The sequence below is a fragment of the Antechinus flavipes genome, chromosome 1 (assembly GCF_016432865.1).
Source record: "Antechinus flavipes isolate AdamAnt ecotype Samford, QLD, Australia chromosome 1, AdamAnt_v2, whole genome shotgun sequence".
NCBI lineage: Eukaryota > Metazoa > Chordata > Mammalia > Dasyuromorphia > Dasyuridae > Antechinus > Antechinus flavipes.
Window position 1 is genome coordinate 640,546,665 of NC_067398.1, and position 18,622 is coordinate 640,565,286.

The 18,622-nt window shown below is 34.9% G+C and overlaps 1 protein-coding gene across 1 annotated transcript in view; it reads left to right on the forward strand.

Moving 5' to 3' along the window:
- The window catches only part of DENND3 (DENN domain containing 3), a 126,273-nt gene that overhangs the window by 24,431 nt on the left and 83,220 nt on the right, over window positions 1–18,622 (forward strand). Inside the window, 2 exon segments of the mRNA XM_051971156.1 lie at window positions 12,721–13,000; window positions 17,629–17,744. Of these exon segments, the coding sequence (XP_051827116.1) occupies window positions 12,721–13,000; window positions 17,629–17,744 (396 nt within the window).

Genomic DNA, 18,622 nt, shown 5'->3' on the forward strand with positions numbered 1-18,622 from the left:
ACCTAGTTATTTTGCTTGTCTGTAGATGTGATTTCAAAACCCGTGGGTTTTTTTTTTTTATTGTAGCTACTGATTAGTCTTGTATAATTCTAATTGTAGCTGCAATGTAGTTGAATTGTTTTTTCTTGTTTCTTAAAAAAATTTTCTCTTTGATTCAGGTGTTTTGAAATTTGGTAATAATATTTCTATGTGTTTTCCACAAAGGATCTTTTTGAGGTATTGATTGTTGGGTTTTTTCAATTTCTACTTTCCCCTCATGTTCTATCATCCCAAGACAATTTTCTAGGATTATTTTGTGCATTTTTGTATCAAGGTTCTCTTTTTGGTCACAATTTTCTGGTAGTCCAATTATTCTTATATTTTTTCTTCCTGATCTGTTCTCCAGATCTGTTGTTTTTCTTATGAGAATAGAATAGAAGTCTCTTTTATTGTTTCATTCTTTATAATTTGTTTTGTTATTTCTTGCTCACTCTGTAATGCAGGAAAAACTGAGGCAAGACAGAGATTAGATTTTTAATATTTTAATAGTCGAGAATTTGACTAGCAAAGCCAGCTGGCTGGATGGGACTCTTGTCTCAAAGCATCCAGCAAACAGCAAGTAATTCCAGAAACTTTTATAGGGCTCTTGCTATCAGGGAAAAGGGAAGGTGGGAGGGGGCAGAGCACTGAGTGAGTGGAAATTCCTGGAAAGGACGATAATTTAGTTCTGACATATTGGGGGTCAAGATAAGGAGGGTGAGCAGGAGAAAGAAGTCTGAGACAGGAAATACCCAAACATTTGAGATAAGCCATCTGGAGTTTTATGATTCACTGGAAGGTGAAAGTGACCAGAGCTTCTAGGCCCCAATTCCCTCAGTCCCAATGGGGTAAGGGGGGGGGGGAGGAGTGGCCACCAGAGAAAGGGAGGCAGAACAGTTCAGGAAAACTGAGGCAGGGAAACTGAGGTATTATAGTTCATAGCTTTACTGACTTCCTTTTGTCCTATTCTAATTTTCAAAGAATTATTTTCATTTTTGAGGCTCTGCATCTCCTTTTCTAATTGGTTATCTTTTTTCCATAATCTTGTTTTTCTTGGATGATTTTAATTTTTTTTAGTTTTTCCTCAATGATCTCTCATTTGATTTTTTTAATTCTTTTTCGAGTTCTATAAATTCTCTCTGAGCAGGGAGCCATTTCACATTGCTCTTTGGGGTAGAAGTTTTTTTTTTTTTTTTTTTTTTTTTTTTTTTTTTAACTCAAGTGTCCTCCTCTGAAGATGAATCTCAATCTTTCCTGTTCCCATAGTGTATTTCAGTGGTGGGGTTCTTTCTTCTTTGCTGGTTCATTTAAAAAAAAAAAGAGGTATTACTATAAGCACCTTTAATCATTGGGAGGAGGGGGGGAGGATGCCTCCAGCTTCCCTTTAGCTCTCCACTCTGATCAGGAATCCCAAACTAAGAGCTCCACCCTCTTGCAAGTGCCCGGTCCGCTGCTTCTGCTTTGTTTCTCTCACTGGGTTTTGGTTCTTTCTTGCCCAAGGCCGTGTCTCAGTAGCTCAGATGCAATTTTTGCTCTTTCTGCCCAGACTCCATAAACAAACCCCGAGAATTTCTGTGGTTCCTACTGAGGCTTCAGCCACAACTAGATAGTTTGAAGGATCCCCACTTGATGTTGCTGAAGAGCTAGCTGGAGGTGTTAAGCTGTCTAAATTCTAGCCTGGGGCTTTTCTCCAGATCTTCTGGGGTTGTACCTGGAAGACCTATGTTCTGCCTGTCTTCTTGGTTTTCCACTAATTTATAGTCACCTTGAGGTGCAAGTTTGTTCTGTTTATGGAGGAAATTGGGAGAGCTTGAAATTTACCAACCTATTCTGCCATCTTCTCAGAATTCCCTCCCCCCTTTAAAAATATTATATGAGATTATTCTGTGAAATGAAGAGCGGGGAAGGATATTGGTATAAATTTTATTGATGTAAAATTTTTTTAAGTCAAAAGTTTAAAGTAATGTAAAAAAGAAAAAATTTATTTTATATCAATTGAAATCTTTACTACAAAGGCTGTAATTGTAAGTAGATAAGTAGAAAGAAAAAAAAAGCCTTTGAAGAAAATGATTTGGGAACATTTCTGGTGATATGTATGTTTGCAAGAAATCCAATGCAATGATAATGCAAACTATGTCAAACATGAAATATAAAGTTTGTGTATCATTTGTGTACCACAATGGCACCATTGTATACCATTAATTTCATGAAGGCTAGAATATTTATATCTAAGAAAGGAACTCAGACTTTTCCAGAAAATTTATGAAGTGATAGGGCTAGGTGGGATCTCTGAGCTGCAAATGATTCATAGGATGAATTTCTAGCAAAGAACTTTACCAGCTTCTCAGACAGACCTGATTTCCCCTTTAACGGAAGGATTGCCAATCTACTAGCAACAGATAAGAACGCCAATGACTTCTCCAAATATAGTCCAGTTACATGTTTATATATTTTATATAAATCATTAACAGCTTGTAGCACTTAAAACCTCTAAACACTTAGGAAAAAACAGCACATTGACCAAGGAGCAAAAAGATCCCCGGGCAAATAAATGGCTGAATGGATAGAGTACTGGGCTTGAGTTCAAATAGCCTCAGAGACTTACTATCTATGTGACTGGGCAAGTCAAAAACCTGTTTGACTAGAAGGCAGCTAGCTGGGTTAGTGGGTGGAGCATTGAGTCTGGAGTCAAAAAGACTTGCATTCAAATATGGCCTCAGATCCTCACTAGCTGTGTGACTCTGGCTGGGCAGGTCATTTAACTTCTTTTTTTCCTAATCTATTGAAGAAAGTAGTAAAACACTTCACTATCCTTGCCAAGAAAACCTCATGGACAGCATTGACCACAGAGTCATAAAGAGTAGGACACAAGTGAACTAGAACAAAAAGATCATAGGTATATAGAGAATAATTTAATAGTGATATAATCCTTATTGATCATGTTAGCAGAAATTATAGGAATATTAAACTACCTTTGTTGATTATTGCAAAAAAAATTTGTTTTACTTCAGTACTTTTGTTCATGTTCTGCAAATATACAGAATGGGCCAAAATATAATGAGAACATTAAAATTATTGTTGGCAATGCAAAACTGTTTAAAACATACTACCGATATTCAAACATGGCATCTTTCAAGAAAATGATTTAAAGGTATGGTTCTTCCTTATTTTAAGTCCATTGTTATTTCTTGTAAATAGAACCCTAAGGTTTCAAATTTAAGAGGAAATTAAACCAAGCCACTTTATTAATCATTTCATATGCATGGATGCCATCAAGCTGTATGGCTTCACCAAAAAAAATATGGAATTTTCTTCCAGTGATATCAAAATATCTTTTAGATTAGTTAACTGTAAAATTCTTGATGTTTGCCAAAGAAAGCTAAGACTGAAAATTTTATACTTTTTTGAATCCAGATATTGTATTGAAATAGTAAATGCAAGCAATATCTAATAAACGAATGTATCTCATCTAAACCATACAGTTTGAGCCAAGAAATATAAAAGAAAAAATAGTATTACTGAAACCAAAGCTGAATGGGAAAAACACATTTAATCAATTGACACTTATACTATTTTAATATTCTGTTGTAGAGGGCTGGAACTCTGAAAAAGTGTACTTGAATCTAGGTCAGCATGGTCATTATAGTTAAGCACCTACTTAATGTGACATAATGGTAGTCTATGGTGATGTAATGGTTGCTTGTGCTCAGTGTGTTATAGTGATGTAATCATACTGAGGTATTTAAGGGAGTCTTAGCCACAGAAGGCTCTCTCAGCCACAGACACAGAGAAGACTTCAGGCTCCAGACTTCAGACCCAGACTCCATTTTTGACCAGCCTCATGGTGGCCCTCTTGCCTCTTTCATTCCTCCATTAAGACTAAGGACATGGGCTGATCCTGAGGTTCTCTAGAGAGCTAGTCAGGACATTATACTCTATTATGGTACTATAGCATACTTTCAGATCATAAAACAGACTGTAGCAAATTTGGAAAGCATCTTAACAGAAATGTTATTTTTCATTCATTTTAGTTATGTCCAACTCTTCATGACCCCATTTAGGATTTTCTTAGTAAAGATATTGAAATGGTTTTCCATTTCCTTCTCCATGTCATTTTACAGATAAAGATATTGAGGCAAATTGGATTAAATGATTTGCACAGGATAACATAATTAGAAAGTGTCTGAGGCCAGATTTGAATTCAGGAAGAGGCGAGATGGTGGAGAGCAGACACCACTTTCTGTGACCTCCTCTGACCTTCCCTCAAACCAATGGTAGATTAAGTCTTTAAACTGGTTTTGGAGTCAAAGACTCCAGAAGAAGATACCTTGGAAGAACTTCAGAACAGTTCTGGTTCAAACGGATTGGGGGACAGGTCAGCTGAGCCCAGACTTGCAGCACAGGGAGACTAGGGCAAGAAGCTGGGGCAAGGAGTCAGAATATTGCAGCTTCCACACACCTGGGGATCTTCTGTGAGCCTCTTAGGCTATTCTGCCCTGGTTGCAAGCAGGTTGTTTGGCAGATTTGCTACAAAAGGCAAATTGTAAACCACTGACCCCTGTAAGACTGTGGGGACCTAGCCATGATTACCCAACACTGGAAGTCAACCAGAAGAACAGCCCCATGGCAAACTAAAGCAATTGTCACTCCTTTCCTTAAAGAGTAGACTTCAAGTCTTTCAAAGGAAATGATGAACAAAAAAAAAAAACAAAAAGAATTCTCACTATAGACAGCTTTAATGGAGAGAGAGAACAGATTTCAAATCCTGAGGTTTCTAAACACAAAGCAATTCCAGATGAAGCCCCAAAGCGAGATATGAGCTGATCCCCATTTCACAAGGCTTTCTTGGAAGATTGCATAAAGGATCTTTAAAAAGAGTTAGAAGAAAAATGGAGAAAGGAAATGAGATCATTGCAAGAAGGAATGGAAAAAGCATATAATGCCCTACAAAATAGATATGGAAAAGGTACCAATTCACTGAAAAACAAAATTTGTGAAATGGAAAAAAAATTACAATGAACAAAACAATTCAATTGACCAAATACAAAAGGAGCTAAAAAAGGTAACTGAAGAAAATAATACACTAAAAATTAGAATTGAACAGATGGAAGTGAATGATTCAATAAGACTTCAAGAACAGTCAAACAAAAACAAAAAAAAAAAAATGAAAAAATAGAAGAAAGTATGAAATACCTCCTAGGAAACAGAACTGACATGGAAAATAGATCTAGGAGAAACAATCTAAGAATTATTGGACTTCCTGAAAGCCATAATAATAAAAAAAAAAGAACCTAAACATTATCTTATAGGAAATCATAAAGGAAAACTGCCCTGATATCTTAGAATCAGAAGGTAAAATAGCCATTGAAAGAATTCACCGATCACCTCCTGAAAGAGCCCCAAAATTAAATCCCCAAGGAATATCATGGCTAAATTTCAGAACTATGTGTGATAGTTCCTTGGTGTCAAGGAAAAGATATTGCAAGGAGCCAGAAAGAAACAATTTAAGTACTGAGGAGCCACAATTAGGATTACCTGGGACCTAGCAGCTTTTACCTTAAAGGCTGGAATCTGATATTTTGAAAGGTAAAGGAACTTGTATTACAGTCAAGAATAAGCTCTCCAGCTAAAATTAGCATTATCTTCCAGGGAAGAAGATGACATTCAATGCTATAAGTAAATTTCACCCATTTCTAATGAAAAGACCAGAAGTGAACAAAAAATTTGTTCTCCAAACACAGAACTCAAGAAAAATATACAAAGGCAAAAAGAAAAGAACTCTTGAGAACTATATTTCTGTTATGGGTATATTTAGAGAGTGTGGGTATAATTTGATTTTATTATGATAATATGAAAAAGAAACTAGACATAGAGAGGGGATTGTATTGGAAAAAGAGGGAAAAGGAGGTAAAGTAAGGAAAATTACATCTCATGAAGAAGCAAAGAAGATCTATTATAATTGAGAGAAAGAAGGGAGGGAGGATTGGTATTCTGTGAATCTTATTCTCATCAGATTTGACTCAAAGGGAGGCTATCAAACATTTGATTTCACAGAGAAATTTGTCTTACCTTATAGGGAAGTGGAAGGGAAAAGGGGAAAGAAAGGGAAAGACTAATAGAAGGGAAAACAAGTATTAGGAAAAAGGTTTTAAAAGAGGGGGAGGGGCTCTAAAGGGAAGGGCTGGTTGAGAGAGATGGTCATCAAAAACAAAATACTAGGGAAAAGGGAAGGGGGAAAGGAAAGAGAAAAGTATAACTTAGGGTAAATAAGATGGCAGGAAATGCAGAATTAGTTATTTTAACTGTGAATTTGAATGGGATGAACTCTCCCAGAAAATGCAAGCAGATAGCAGACTGGTTTAAAAGTCAGAATGTTATAATATGTTGTTTACGAGACACACATTTAAAGCATAGAGATACATACAAAGTGAAGATAAAGGGCTGGAGCAGAATCTATTATGCTTAGGTGAAGTTAAAAAAAAGTGGGGGTAGCAATTCTGATCTCAGATCAAGTAAAAGCAAAGATATATCTAATTAAAAGAGATAAGGAAGGAAACTATATTTTACTAAAGGGTACCATAGATAATAAAGCAATATCAATACTAAAGATATATGCATCAAGTGGTGTAGCATAACAAATTCCTAGAGGAGAAGTTGAGAGGTGCAAGAAGAAATAGATAGCAAAACTCTACTAGTGGGGGATCTCAGCCTTGCTGTCTCAGAACTAGATAAATTGAATCACAAAATAAATAAGAAAGAAGTTAAGGAGATAAACAAAATGTTACAAAAGTTAGGTATGATAGATCTTTGGAGAAAATTGAATGGAGACAGAAAGGAGCTTACTTTTTTCTCAGTGGTTCAAGGCACCTATATAAAAATTGACCATGTATTAGGGCATTAAAAACCTCAATCAATGCAGAATCTGATATTCTGAAAGGCAAAGGAATTTGTATTACAGCCAAGAATAAGCTCTCCAGCTAAAATGAGCATTATCTTCCAGGGAAAAAGATGATATTCAATGATATCATTGCAGAATCAAATGCAGAAAGGCAGAAATAATAAATGCATTTTTTTTCGGATCATGATGCTTAAAAATCACATGCAATATAAGGCCAGGAGAAAATAGACCAAAAATTAATTGGAAATTAAATAATCTAATTTTAAAGAATAAATGGGTGAAACAATGAACCATAGACACAATCAACAATTTCATTCAAGAGAATGACAATAATGAGACAACATACCAAAATTGGGATGCAGCCAATGTGATGATAAGGGGAAAATTTATATTTCTAGATGCTTACTTGAATAAAATAGAGAAAGAGACAATCAATGAATTGGGCTTATAAGTAAAAAAGCTAGAAGAAAAACAAATTAAAAACCCTCAATTAAATACCAAATTTGACATTCTGAAAATAAAAGGGGAGATTAATAAAATTGAAAATAAGAAAACTATTGAATTAATAAATAAAACTGAGTTGGTTTTATGAGAAAACCAACAAAATAGATAAATCTTTAGTTAATTTGATTAGAAAAAGGAAAGAAGAAAATCAAATTGTTTAGTCTCAAAAATAAAAAGGGACAGGCAGGTAGGTGGCACTGAGTAGAGCACCAGAACTGAAGTCAGGAGGACCTGAGTTCAAATTTGACCTCAGACACTTAACACTTCCTAGCTGTGTGACTCTGGGCAAGTCACTTAACGCCACTCAGCAAAAAAAGAGAAAAGAAGAGGAAAGAAAAAGAAAGAAACAAAGAACTTTACACCAATGAAGAGGAAATTAGAGCAATAATTAGGAGTTATTTTGCCAACTATATGCCAATAAATTTGATAATCTAAATGAAATGAAGGAATATCTACAAAAATATAGATTGCCCAAGTTAACCAAAGTGGAAATAAATTATTTAAATAGTCCCATTTTAGAAAAAGAAATAGAACAAGCTATTAATCAACTCCCTAAGAAAAAATCTCCACAGCAAGATGTATTACATGTTAATTCTACCAAACATTCAAAGAACAAATAATTCCAATACTATATAAACTATTTGAAAAAAATAGGGAATGAAGGAGTCCTATCAAATTCCTTTTATGATATAGATATGGTGCTGATAGCTAAATCAGGTAGGGTGAAAATTATAGACCATTTTTCCTAATAAATGAATCTTCTTCCTTTTTTTTTTTTTTAAACACAGGTTATATTTACTTAACTGTGTCCATGTTATATCTCCTCAGTGAATGGGACAGGTGGAAATTTCTCAGAAAGTCTAAGAGATGGAGTGGGATGGGCCTTAGACTTGCAGGCCTATCACATAATTCCCAGGGATGTGGAGGGCAAGAATCTGGGTCCAAGCTTCAGGAAGTGGCAGGAAGTAGGACTTGACCCACAAGAAGCAGACAGTATTACTGACCATTGGTCAATAATGGTTAATTTCTTTTTAGTCCATCCATTGAAAAGACTTGGGTCTTTTGCTATTCAACCAGACTCACTACTTCTGGCTCACTAGACCAGGCACATGCTGGGAAATGGGATCTGAGAGGCTCTATGTCTGCCCAAGCGTGTTTGGGCCTCTCCTTGCAAGGGCTGAATAAATGCTTCCTCTTTGTATCTGAAGATGTCTCTGAGAAGTCAATTTGGGTAAGGGGGCATCTAGCAGCCATCCCACACATCAGCAAAATACTTTTTTTTTTTTGAGGGTAGAATCAGTTTTGCTACTTTCCTTGTATTATCTCTAGCATCTAGTACATGCCTGGCAATGCAAAATCTTAAATAAAATATTAGCAATGAGATTAGAGAAAATCATCCCCAGGATAATACACTATGACTGAGTAGGATTTATAGCAGAAATGCAGGGCTGGTTCAATATTAGGAAAACTATTAACATAATTGACTTTATCAGTAATCAAACTAACAAAAATCATATGGTTATCTCAATAGATGCAGAAAAAGCATTTGATAAAATCCAACACCCATTCCTATTAAAAACACTATAGATTTTAGGAATAAATGAACTTTTCCTTAAAATGATCAGTAAAACCATCAGCAAGCATCATATATAATGGGGACAAATTAGAACCATTCTCAATAAGATCAGGAGTGAAACAAGGCTGCCTACTATCACCAATACTATTCAATATTGTATTAGAAATGTTAGCTTTGGCAATGAGAAGAAAAAAAGATGAAAGGAATTAGAGTAGATCATGAGGAAACTAAATTATCACTCTTTGCAGATGATATGATGGTATACTCAGAGAACCCTAGAGAATCAACTAAACAATAACTACAAACAATTCACAACTTTAGCAAAGTTGCAGGATATAAAATAAATCCACATAAATCATCAGCATAAATCACTAACAAAATCCAGCAACAAGAGATACAGAGAAATTCCATTCAAAATAACTGTCGATAGTATAAAATATTTAGGAATTTATCTGCCACAGGAAAGTCAGGAACTATATGAACACAACTACAAAACATTTTCTACACAGAGATGTAATTTAATCAGTACTCATGGGTAAGCTGAGCAAATATAATAAAAATGACAATACTACCTAAATTAATCAACTTATTCAGTGCCATATCAATCAAACTCCCAAGAAATTATTTTACAGATCTAGAAAAAATAAAAACACACTTCATCTGGAAGAACAAAAGGTCAAGAATTTCAAGGGAATTAATGGGAGGGGGAATGCTAATAGCAGATGGCCTAGCTGTGCCAGACCTAAAACTATATTATAAAGCAGCAGTCATCAAAACCATTTGGTACTGACTAAGAAATAGAGTAGTTGATCAATGGAATAGGTTAGGATCACAGGGCAATATAGTCAATAACTAGAGCAATCTAGTGTTTGACAAACCCAAAGCCTCTAACTTTTGGGATAAGAACTCACTATTTGACAAAAACTGCTGGAAAAATTGGAAACTAGTATGGAAGAAATTAGTGCTTGGCCCACATCTAATACCACATACCAAGATAAGATCTAAATAATTTCAAGATTTAGACATAAAAAATGATATTATAAGCAAATTAGAATATAGGATAGTTTACCTCTCAGATCTGTGGAGAAGGAAGGAATTTGTGTCTGAACTAAACTGAAACTTATAATTGAACACCAGATAGATAATTTTGATTATATTAAGTTAAAAAGTTTTTGTACAAACAAAATTAATGCTGACAAGATTAGAAGGGAAGCAATAAATTAGGAAATCATTTTTACATTTAAGGGTTCTGATAAAGGCCTCATTTCTAAAATATATAATGAATTGACTCAAATTTATAAGAATTCAAGCCATTCTCCAATTGATAAATTGTCAAAGGATATGAACAGACAATTTTCAGATGAAGAAATTAAAACCATTTCTAATCACATGAAAAGGTGCTCTAAATTATTATTGATTAGAGAAATGCAAATTAAGATAACTCTGAGATACCACTACATACCTCTCAGATTAGCTAAGATGACAGGAAAAGATAATGTTGGAGGGGATGTGGGGAAACTGGGACACTAATACATTGTTGGTGGAACTGTGAATGGATCCATCCATTCTGGAGAGCAATTTGGAACTATGTTCAAAAAGCATCAAACTGTGCATACCCTTTGAACCAGCAGTGTTTCTATTGGGCCTATATCTCAAAGAGATTTTAAAGGAAGGAAAGGGACCCATATGTGCAAAAATGTTTGTGGTGACCCTTTTCGTAATGGCAAGAAACTGGAAACTTAGTGGATGCCCATCAGTTGGAGAATGGCTAAATAAGTTATGGTATATGAATGTTATGGGATATTATTGCTGTATAAGAAATGATCAGGAAGATAATTTTAGAGACGCCTAGAGAGACTTACATGAACTGATGCTAAGTGAAATGAGCAGAATCAGAAGATCATTGTACATGGCAAAGGCAGTATTATACGATGATCAATTCTGATGAACATGATGCTTTCAAAAAACGAGATGATTGATGCCAGTTCCAATGATCTTGTGATGAAGAGAGTCATCTACACCCAGAGAGAGAATTGTAGGAACTGAATGTGGATCACAACATAGCATTCTCTCTTTTTTTGTTGTTATTCACTTGCATTTTGTTTTCTTATTCATTTACTTTCTTTTTTTTAATCTGATTTTTCTTGTGCAGCAAGAGAAGTATGGAAATGTTTATACATATTGGATTTAACATATTTTAACATATTTGACATATGTTGGATTGCTTGCCATCTAAGGGAGGGGGTGGGGGGAAGAAGGAGAAAATCTGAAATACAAAGTAATGAAGGGTCAATGATGTCAAATTATCTGTGCATATGTTTTGAAAATAAAAAGCTTTAAAAATAAAAAATAAAAATGAAATCAGGAAGAGGATTCATCCAGATTCCTGGCTCATAACTCCATCCACTATTTTACCTAGTGCCCCAGCCCCCTCTCCCCCCCCCCACCAATAAAAATACACCAAATATGAATGAAAGTAGGACTTAAGATGACTTGGAAAGAATTGCAATGCCTTTTTACAAAGGAGAAGGAAAATGGCACACAAGATAAACACTTGAAGAATCTATAGAAGTGTTTTTTAAAACAAACATATATCACTTCATTAGTAGTAATAGCTAGCAAAAGATATACATCATTGAATTTATTAAATGGATTTGTTTCTAGACGTAATAGGGAACCACTTGAGCTCACTGAAATGGCAGAGATGACACAGTGGGACCTATATTTTAGGAAATCATTTTAGCAATTGAGCAAAAGATGGATTGAAGTAGAGAGAGGTTAAGGTAGTAGGAGGACCAACTTAAAACTTATTGCAATAATCCAAGTGAGAGCTAATGAGGTAATTAAGACTGAACTAGAGTTGTGTGAGTAGAGAGCAGGACATTTATGAGATAATTTGTTCAGATAGAAAGATTTGTTCAGATAGCAAGATTTGGCGAGAGGTACCCAAAGTGAGTGAGAATGAAGAGTCAAAGATGATTCTAAGAAGTGAGACTGGAAGATAGGGAAGTTCAAAAAAGGCAGAGTTTAGGGAGAGTGATAATGAGTTCTGTTTTGAATATGTTGAATTTGAAATGTCTATGCTACATCCAGTTGGAGCTTTCTAAGAGGCTCTTGGTGATGATGTGTTTATAGCTAAGAAGAGAAACTAGAGCTAGATAGATTTAGGAATTAAATTCATAGAAGTAAGAATTGAACTCATGGGAGCTGATGAGATCACCAACTGAAATAATATAAAGCCCAGAGCAAAGCCTTGGGAGACACAGGTAGTTAATAGGTGTGACTTGGATGAAGTCCAACAAAGAAGACAAAGAATACAAATCCAGAGAAGAGAGAACATCTAGAAGAAGTTTCAAATACTGCAGAGTTCAGGAAGTATGATGATTTTAAAAGAACATTGGGTTTAGGAAATTTTGGAGAGAGCCATTTTGGTTGAATAATGAGTTTGGAAGTCTGATTATAGAAGAGAATGAGAGGGGAGGAAGTGGAAAGCATTTACTACAGATAATCTTCTAAAGGCATTGAGTCACTAGAAGGATGAGAAATATAGAGCCATGGCTATCAAAGAGGGATGATCATATTTTTTTGTAAATTATGAAAGAGTTGGACTAGATGGCTCCATGGTTATTTATGATTCTGTAAATTTTGAGGAACTATAGGCCAAGTAGTAAAGTACCATACAAAAAAAATTCACACTTTTATTTCTTTTATTTTTTTTTTTTAGATTGCCCAAAAGAAGGGAATAAAAAAACTTCTTCCTCTTGAGCCTGAGGTCCTCTCTGTTTTTGTGCCTCCGTTCATTAGTAAAGAAGACAGTTCAACAACTAGTGCCAATTGTACTAATCTGAATAAAACCAGAAGACGATCTTTCAGAAAAAAAAGAGACAAGCTCAGAATTGAAAATTGGAAAAGTCCCCAAGAAGTTCAGAAAGTACTTGATGTGGAAGATGTTAGCATTCCAAATGGTGTGGATCTGAATGCTTTGCCACAGCTATGCTTTCCAGGTACGGTCTCTTTATTTATTTTTAATTCATGGAATAAAACAAATATTTCCATACATAGTATCATAAAAAATGATTGTATTTGCAAATTTATTTATTATGTATAACTTGCTATTCTTTTAAAATATATAATAAAGTTATCATGTAAATTTCCTTTTTCTTTTTTTCCTTTCCCTCCCCCACTGACCAAGAAATAACTACCATTAGGTGTACGTGTATATGTATATATAGGTATATGTTTCTGTGTGTATGTATGTATATACATATATATGTAAATTTATTCTGTACATAATTCTGTTCATCAGTTCCTTCTCTGGATGTAGGTAACATCTTTCTTCATATGTTCTGTATAGTTAATTTGTAAGTATGTATATACTCACATACATATTTATATGTAAATTTATTTTATGCATCATTTTACTCATCAATTTCTTCTCTGTCCTTTATAGTTAGTTTGCATATTTGTAACATTCATTTAAAGTCATTTTTAAACCGATATTGCTGTTGCTGTGTACAATCTTCTCTTGGTTCTGCTCATTTCACTTCCTTATTTTTTGTAAGTCTTTCCATGTTTCTCTTAAGATCATTGAGATTATCATTTTGTATAGCACAATAGTATTCCATCACAATCATATATCATATTTTAACACTTAAAAACCCCCTCAATTATAGGGTTTTTAAAATTTAAAGCTGCTTGTTTTTTACTCATATAAAATAATTTGTTGCAAAAAAATCAGCCCTTGTTTAAAGTACTCTCACAATGTTCATAGCATCAACCTGTGCTGAAACTGTGCACATGTCAAGAAGCCAAACTAGGTGAATAATTAAGCCCTTTAATGTAGCTTTGTTATATAATGAAAACTGAAAGTGAACTAACTTCTTTAGGACAAAAGTAGCTATGTGGCACAATAGATAAAGTGTTGGATTTGCAATGAGGAAGTCTTGAGTTCAAATTCTGCTTCAGACCCATGCAAGCCATGGTAACTCTGAAGAAATCATTTAATCATTTTCAACCTCTGGTTCCTCTCTGTAAAATAGGGATAGTACTTGCTTTCTAGGGTTGTTGTGAGGATCAAACGAGATGACGTGTAAAATACTTATGCAAATCTTAAAATGCTATATATTGTTAGCTATTGTAATTATAACTATTAATTTTATTACCTTGTGATTTTACATTCATGTATACATTGTATCAGATGTTTTGGCATAAAGGAGTTAGTATGTATATAATTCTTTTAATTGTGTCTTTTCACTTTGAATTTTTTCTAGACATTCTACATATTTTTGTATGTTCTTCATATGTGTCATTCTTTGTAATAATATAATCTACATTCAGGATAGCGAGGTGCAAGGTAATACATTGGATAGTGCACTGGGCTGAGTTCAAATCTGACCTCAAACACTTACCAGATGTGTGAACCTGGGCAAGTTACTTCTCCCTGTTTGCTTCAGTTTTCTCATCTGTAAAGAGTTGGAGAAGGAAATGGCAAACCCTTCCAATATTTTTGCCAAGAAAACCTTATAAGAGGTCCTGAAGGATTGGACAGGATTGAAACAACTAAATAACAGCAATGCATCTCAATTCCATTGTTTTGATAAATGCTGCTAAAACTTTCAGATTAATTTAATTTCTCAAGAAGGCTTAGCAGATGATTTTACAAGCTTTTGCATTCCCCCAAAATTCTGTTCACCTTATAGCATTTGATTTGGCCATAGTTACCTATGCTGCCCCCTGCCTATCTCCAACTGTTCTTCATGATGGTAGTGCAAATAAAAACAAAGATGTTCCTGCAGCAGTTCTGTGCAGAACTGTCCTGAGGACACAAGATTCCCACGGAAGGACAATCTTGTTCCAGGCATGTTTGTTGCTAGTAATAATAGAGGTTGAAGTACTTAGTAGAAGAGCATCAAGACTAAGCACCTCTTGTTAAAAGTATAATTACCCACTTCTACCTGCCCTGTTTTTACTCTGATCATATGCAGTCATTGAAGCCAGATCCCTGTGGTTACAGTGATCATGACTGTGGTTTGGCCAGTTATGGAGTAAATCTAAAGTACCAGCTTCCTCACTCCTTTTGTGCTCTGTAAAAGGCGTTTTGTCTGTAAGATTTTACTGTTATGCTTATATAGCCTCCCTGTGAATAGGGCTATCTCCTCTTTCTGGACTGACTTGCTTACCCCAGTGTGTCTTCTCACCAGTTCTTAAAGTTCTTAAAGGTGGGCCATCACCTCATGGCCAGAAATCAAACTCTCTTAGGGTCCTAGAGGTAACTCTATAGTAGGAAGATTTCTGATATTCAGGGCTGAGTCCTCTGAGCTCCCATTGTTGTGCTTCCTAATTCAACATGGAACTACCATGGAACTATCAGCTCTGAAGCATAAAATGTTTACTTAATGCAAAAGCAAAAATAATCTACCAGCCAATTAGCATTTATTAAACACCTATTGTATGCCAGGCACTGTTTTTTTTTTTTTTGTTTTGTTTTGTTTTGTTTTGTTTTGCCTTTCTTTGTATCCTAGGACTTAGCATAGGTATTAAATACATTGTGCAAAGAAAGGCAAAAAGCAATCCTTGCTCTCAAAAGTGTTCACAGTCTAATAGGGGAGACAATATGCAAACAGCTACGTACAAACCAGTTATATACAAATAAGAGAGCAACTAATAATGGAGTTTATCTGTCTTCCAAACAGCAAACTCCAATCTGAAACCTTCCTATGTAGATTGATTCTCTTCCTAGGGTCTTTATAATATGAATTCTCTCACCACTAGAATTTTCCCTACTACTCTCAGTGCCTCAAATAATATTACCACATGCTCCTATCCCTACCCCTGTGGTCAGTGGTCTATCTTTCCTTTAGAAGGTAATCTCATAAAACCCATCTTTCTGTAGTTTTGAAACCAGTGCTCCTTATTTAATCATCCCATAGTCTCCAAACAGTTATTTGATTGACTCATTTGCCAGTTTTAACATTTCAAGTTCTGAGAACAGTCTCATGCAGATAAATGGGTGAAGGAACTACAGGGATCTGTAGCTTTACTCATTTTTCTGCCCTCAAACAGGACATTTTAGTACTTTCATCTGAGGGGCAGTTTTCTAAGTCTGTATCTTTCCCTGACATTTTAACAGAGAAACTTTCTTCATACATGGATTTTACCTTTTTTCCCCTGGTTCAGAAGTTATTTTTCTGCCCTTTTCAGTAGCAGACTTCATATGTGAAAAGAATATTACTTTACACTTACTTTGGTGGCTATATTGTAGTATAATTTATGTATCGCCACAGAAATTTAAAAGCAACGAGGTGGTATTGTAGATGGAGTACTAGACATAGTGTCAGCCTGATTTTGAATCCAACCTCAGACAGATATTTAGTAGCTGGATAACTCTGGGCAAATCACTTAACCTTTGCTCACTTCAGTTTCCTCATCAATAAAATGGGAATGATAATATCTGCTTTCCAGTGCTGTTATAAGGACCAAAAATGAGATAACATTAGTAAAGTGCTTTGTAAACCTGAAAACACTATATAAATGCTAGTCATTATTATTATTGTTTATCTGTGTATTCACTATTACTTTGTATCTCATTAAAATATTAAAGAAATTTCCATGTGCTAAATTTTTTTTTATTCAAAGAACAGGAAAACAATATTAAAGCACAATGTGAAGTAATATTACATTTTACCTACTAGTAATATTACTAATTAATATTTGTGAAAACTAAATTATATATTGTGCAAAGGGAATTAATAAAAACTCACATTGATATGGTGCATTTCCATATAACAGCCACACGAGGCAAGCCGAGGCACCTACATTTTTCAGAATAGGAAACTAAGTCCCAGAGAAATGAAATTACTTCTCTAAGATCAGAAACAAGGAGGAAACTAAAATTCAAGCTCTTGTCTTTTGGCTCTAAAGTTTAGTGCTTTTTCCACTAACCCACATAATATCTTTGACTCATGACAGTTTACAGTAGCCATTAATGATTATTGCACATAAAAGAAGGTCTGTTCCTTTTCTGGAATTCTCTGCCTTTACTTCCTTGCTTTCCTGGCTTGTTTCAAGTCTCAATGAAAGTCCCACCTTCTGCAAAAATGCTTTTCCCAGTACTCCTTTATTTTACTTAATAGCTTTCCTCTGAGATGATCTCTGCTTTATCCTACAATCTAGTTTTTACATCGTTATTTGTGTATGTTCTCCTCCCTTAGATTGTGAGTGCCTTGAAAGAAAAAAACTAAAATAAATAAATAATAAAAGAAAAAAAAAGGACTATTTGCTTTTCTTTGTATCCCCAAGTGCACAATGCTTGGCGCAGACATAGTAAGTGCTTAATAAATATTAGTTCCTGCCTTCAGGAAGGAGCTTACAGTCTGATGGGGGAGGGAACACCAGGGGTGCCTAACATAAAACCAAATTGTTCTGTGGAACTGCAAGCAGGCACAGTTGTAGATGAAGACTAGAGTGAACTGGAAATCCAATTTTGGCTTCTATAAAGGAAGGCTTTGAGAGGAGTTTAGTCCTGTGCTGTGCTAGCTATAGGTGCCATATTTCTTAAGAATTTGTGCTATATTGTTGACTAATGAGAATTTCCTTCTTCTTTCTCTTCCCTTCCTCCCCCTTCTTTTTATAGGAGGACTCTGTGTAACTCCTGAACCCAAGGAAGACCGGGTACATTTCCTGGTCCTTACTGATGTATGTGGGAACAGAACGTATGGTGTGGTTGCACAATATTACAAACCTGTACAAGTAGGTTATTTCTATTTTGTATTTTCTGTTGATACTTTGGTAGATCTGAGAAATTTTCTTATTTTAAAGCACTTTTAAAAGGAAGTTATAACTACCTAATGATTTTTATGCCCTGCTGATGTGGCTGTTTGCCAATTACACTCACTATTCAGGACTTCTTCACTACTTTAGAGAAGGTAATCTAGTAGCTTAAAATAGCAAGAAAATAGTCCAGGCATCCTGGCTGCCTTTTTCCCAACTATGCAATTGACTTGTTGATTTTTCTTCTATAAAATGAGTCTTAAATAGTGCACCTCAACTAAGGCGTGTCCTGAAGGTAACCGTTCATATTTATAGAGCCCTTTAAAGTTTGCAAAGTACATACATTATCTTGATCTTCACAACAATCCTGTAAGGCTGGGGGTTCTAACCTATGATCCCTTCCCTAGTTGATGGATGGATTTTACAGGGTCCAAAAATTTAGATGGGAAAAAGGTAATATCTTTACTTTCATTAACCTCTAACTAAAACTTAGCATTTCCTTCAATTATTTAAAAATATTAATGACATATAGGTATATTTCTATTTGCATGTATGATTATAAAACATGTATTAATATGCATGCTTTCACATGTAATTTATTAGTGCATCTATAACATGCCAGTGCATACATCTATACCATGAGCACATCATGTACATGCATGAATATAGGCATGTATGCCTGTGTATATATTAATATGTGCATGCAAATTAGATATCATAATATTATTCTACACATGCACATGTAAGTGTGCAGTATGCACAGAAGCACATCTGTATGTTATAGGCATGTATGTGGTCACATGTATGATGCACATGTGTGTTTCTCTGTGGACCTATAAGAATGATCGTGTGTGATT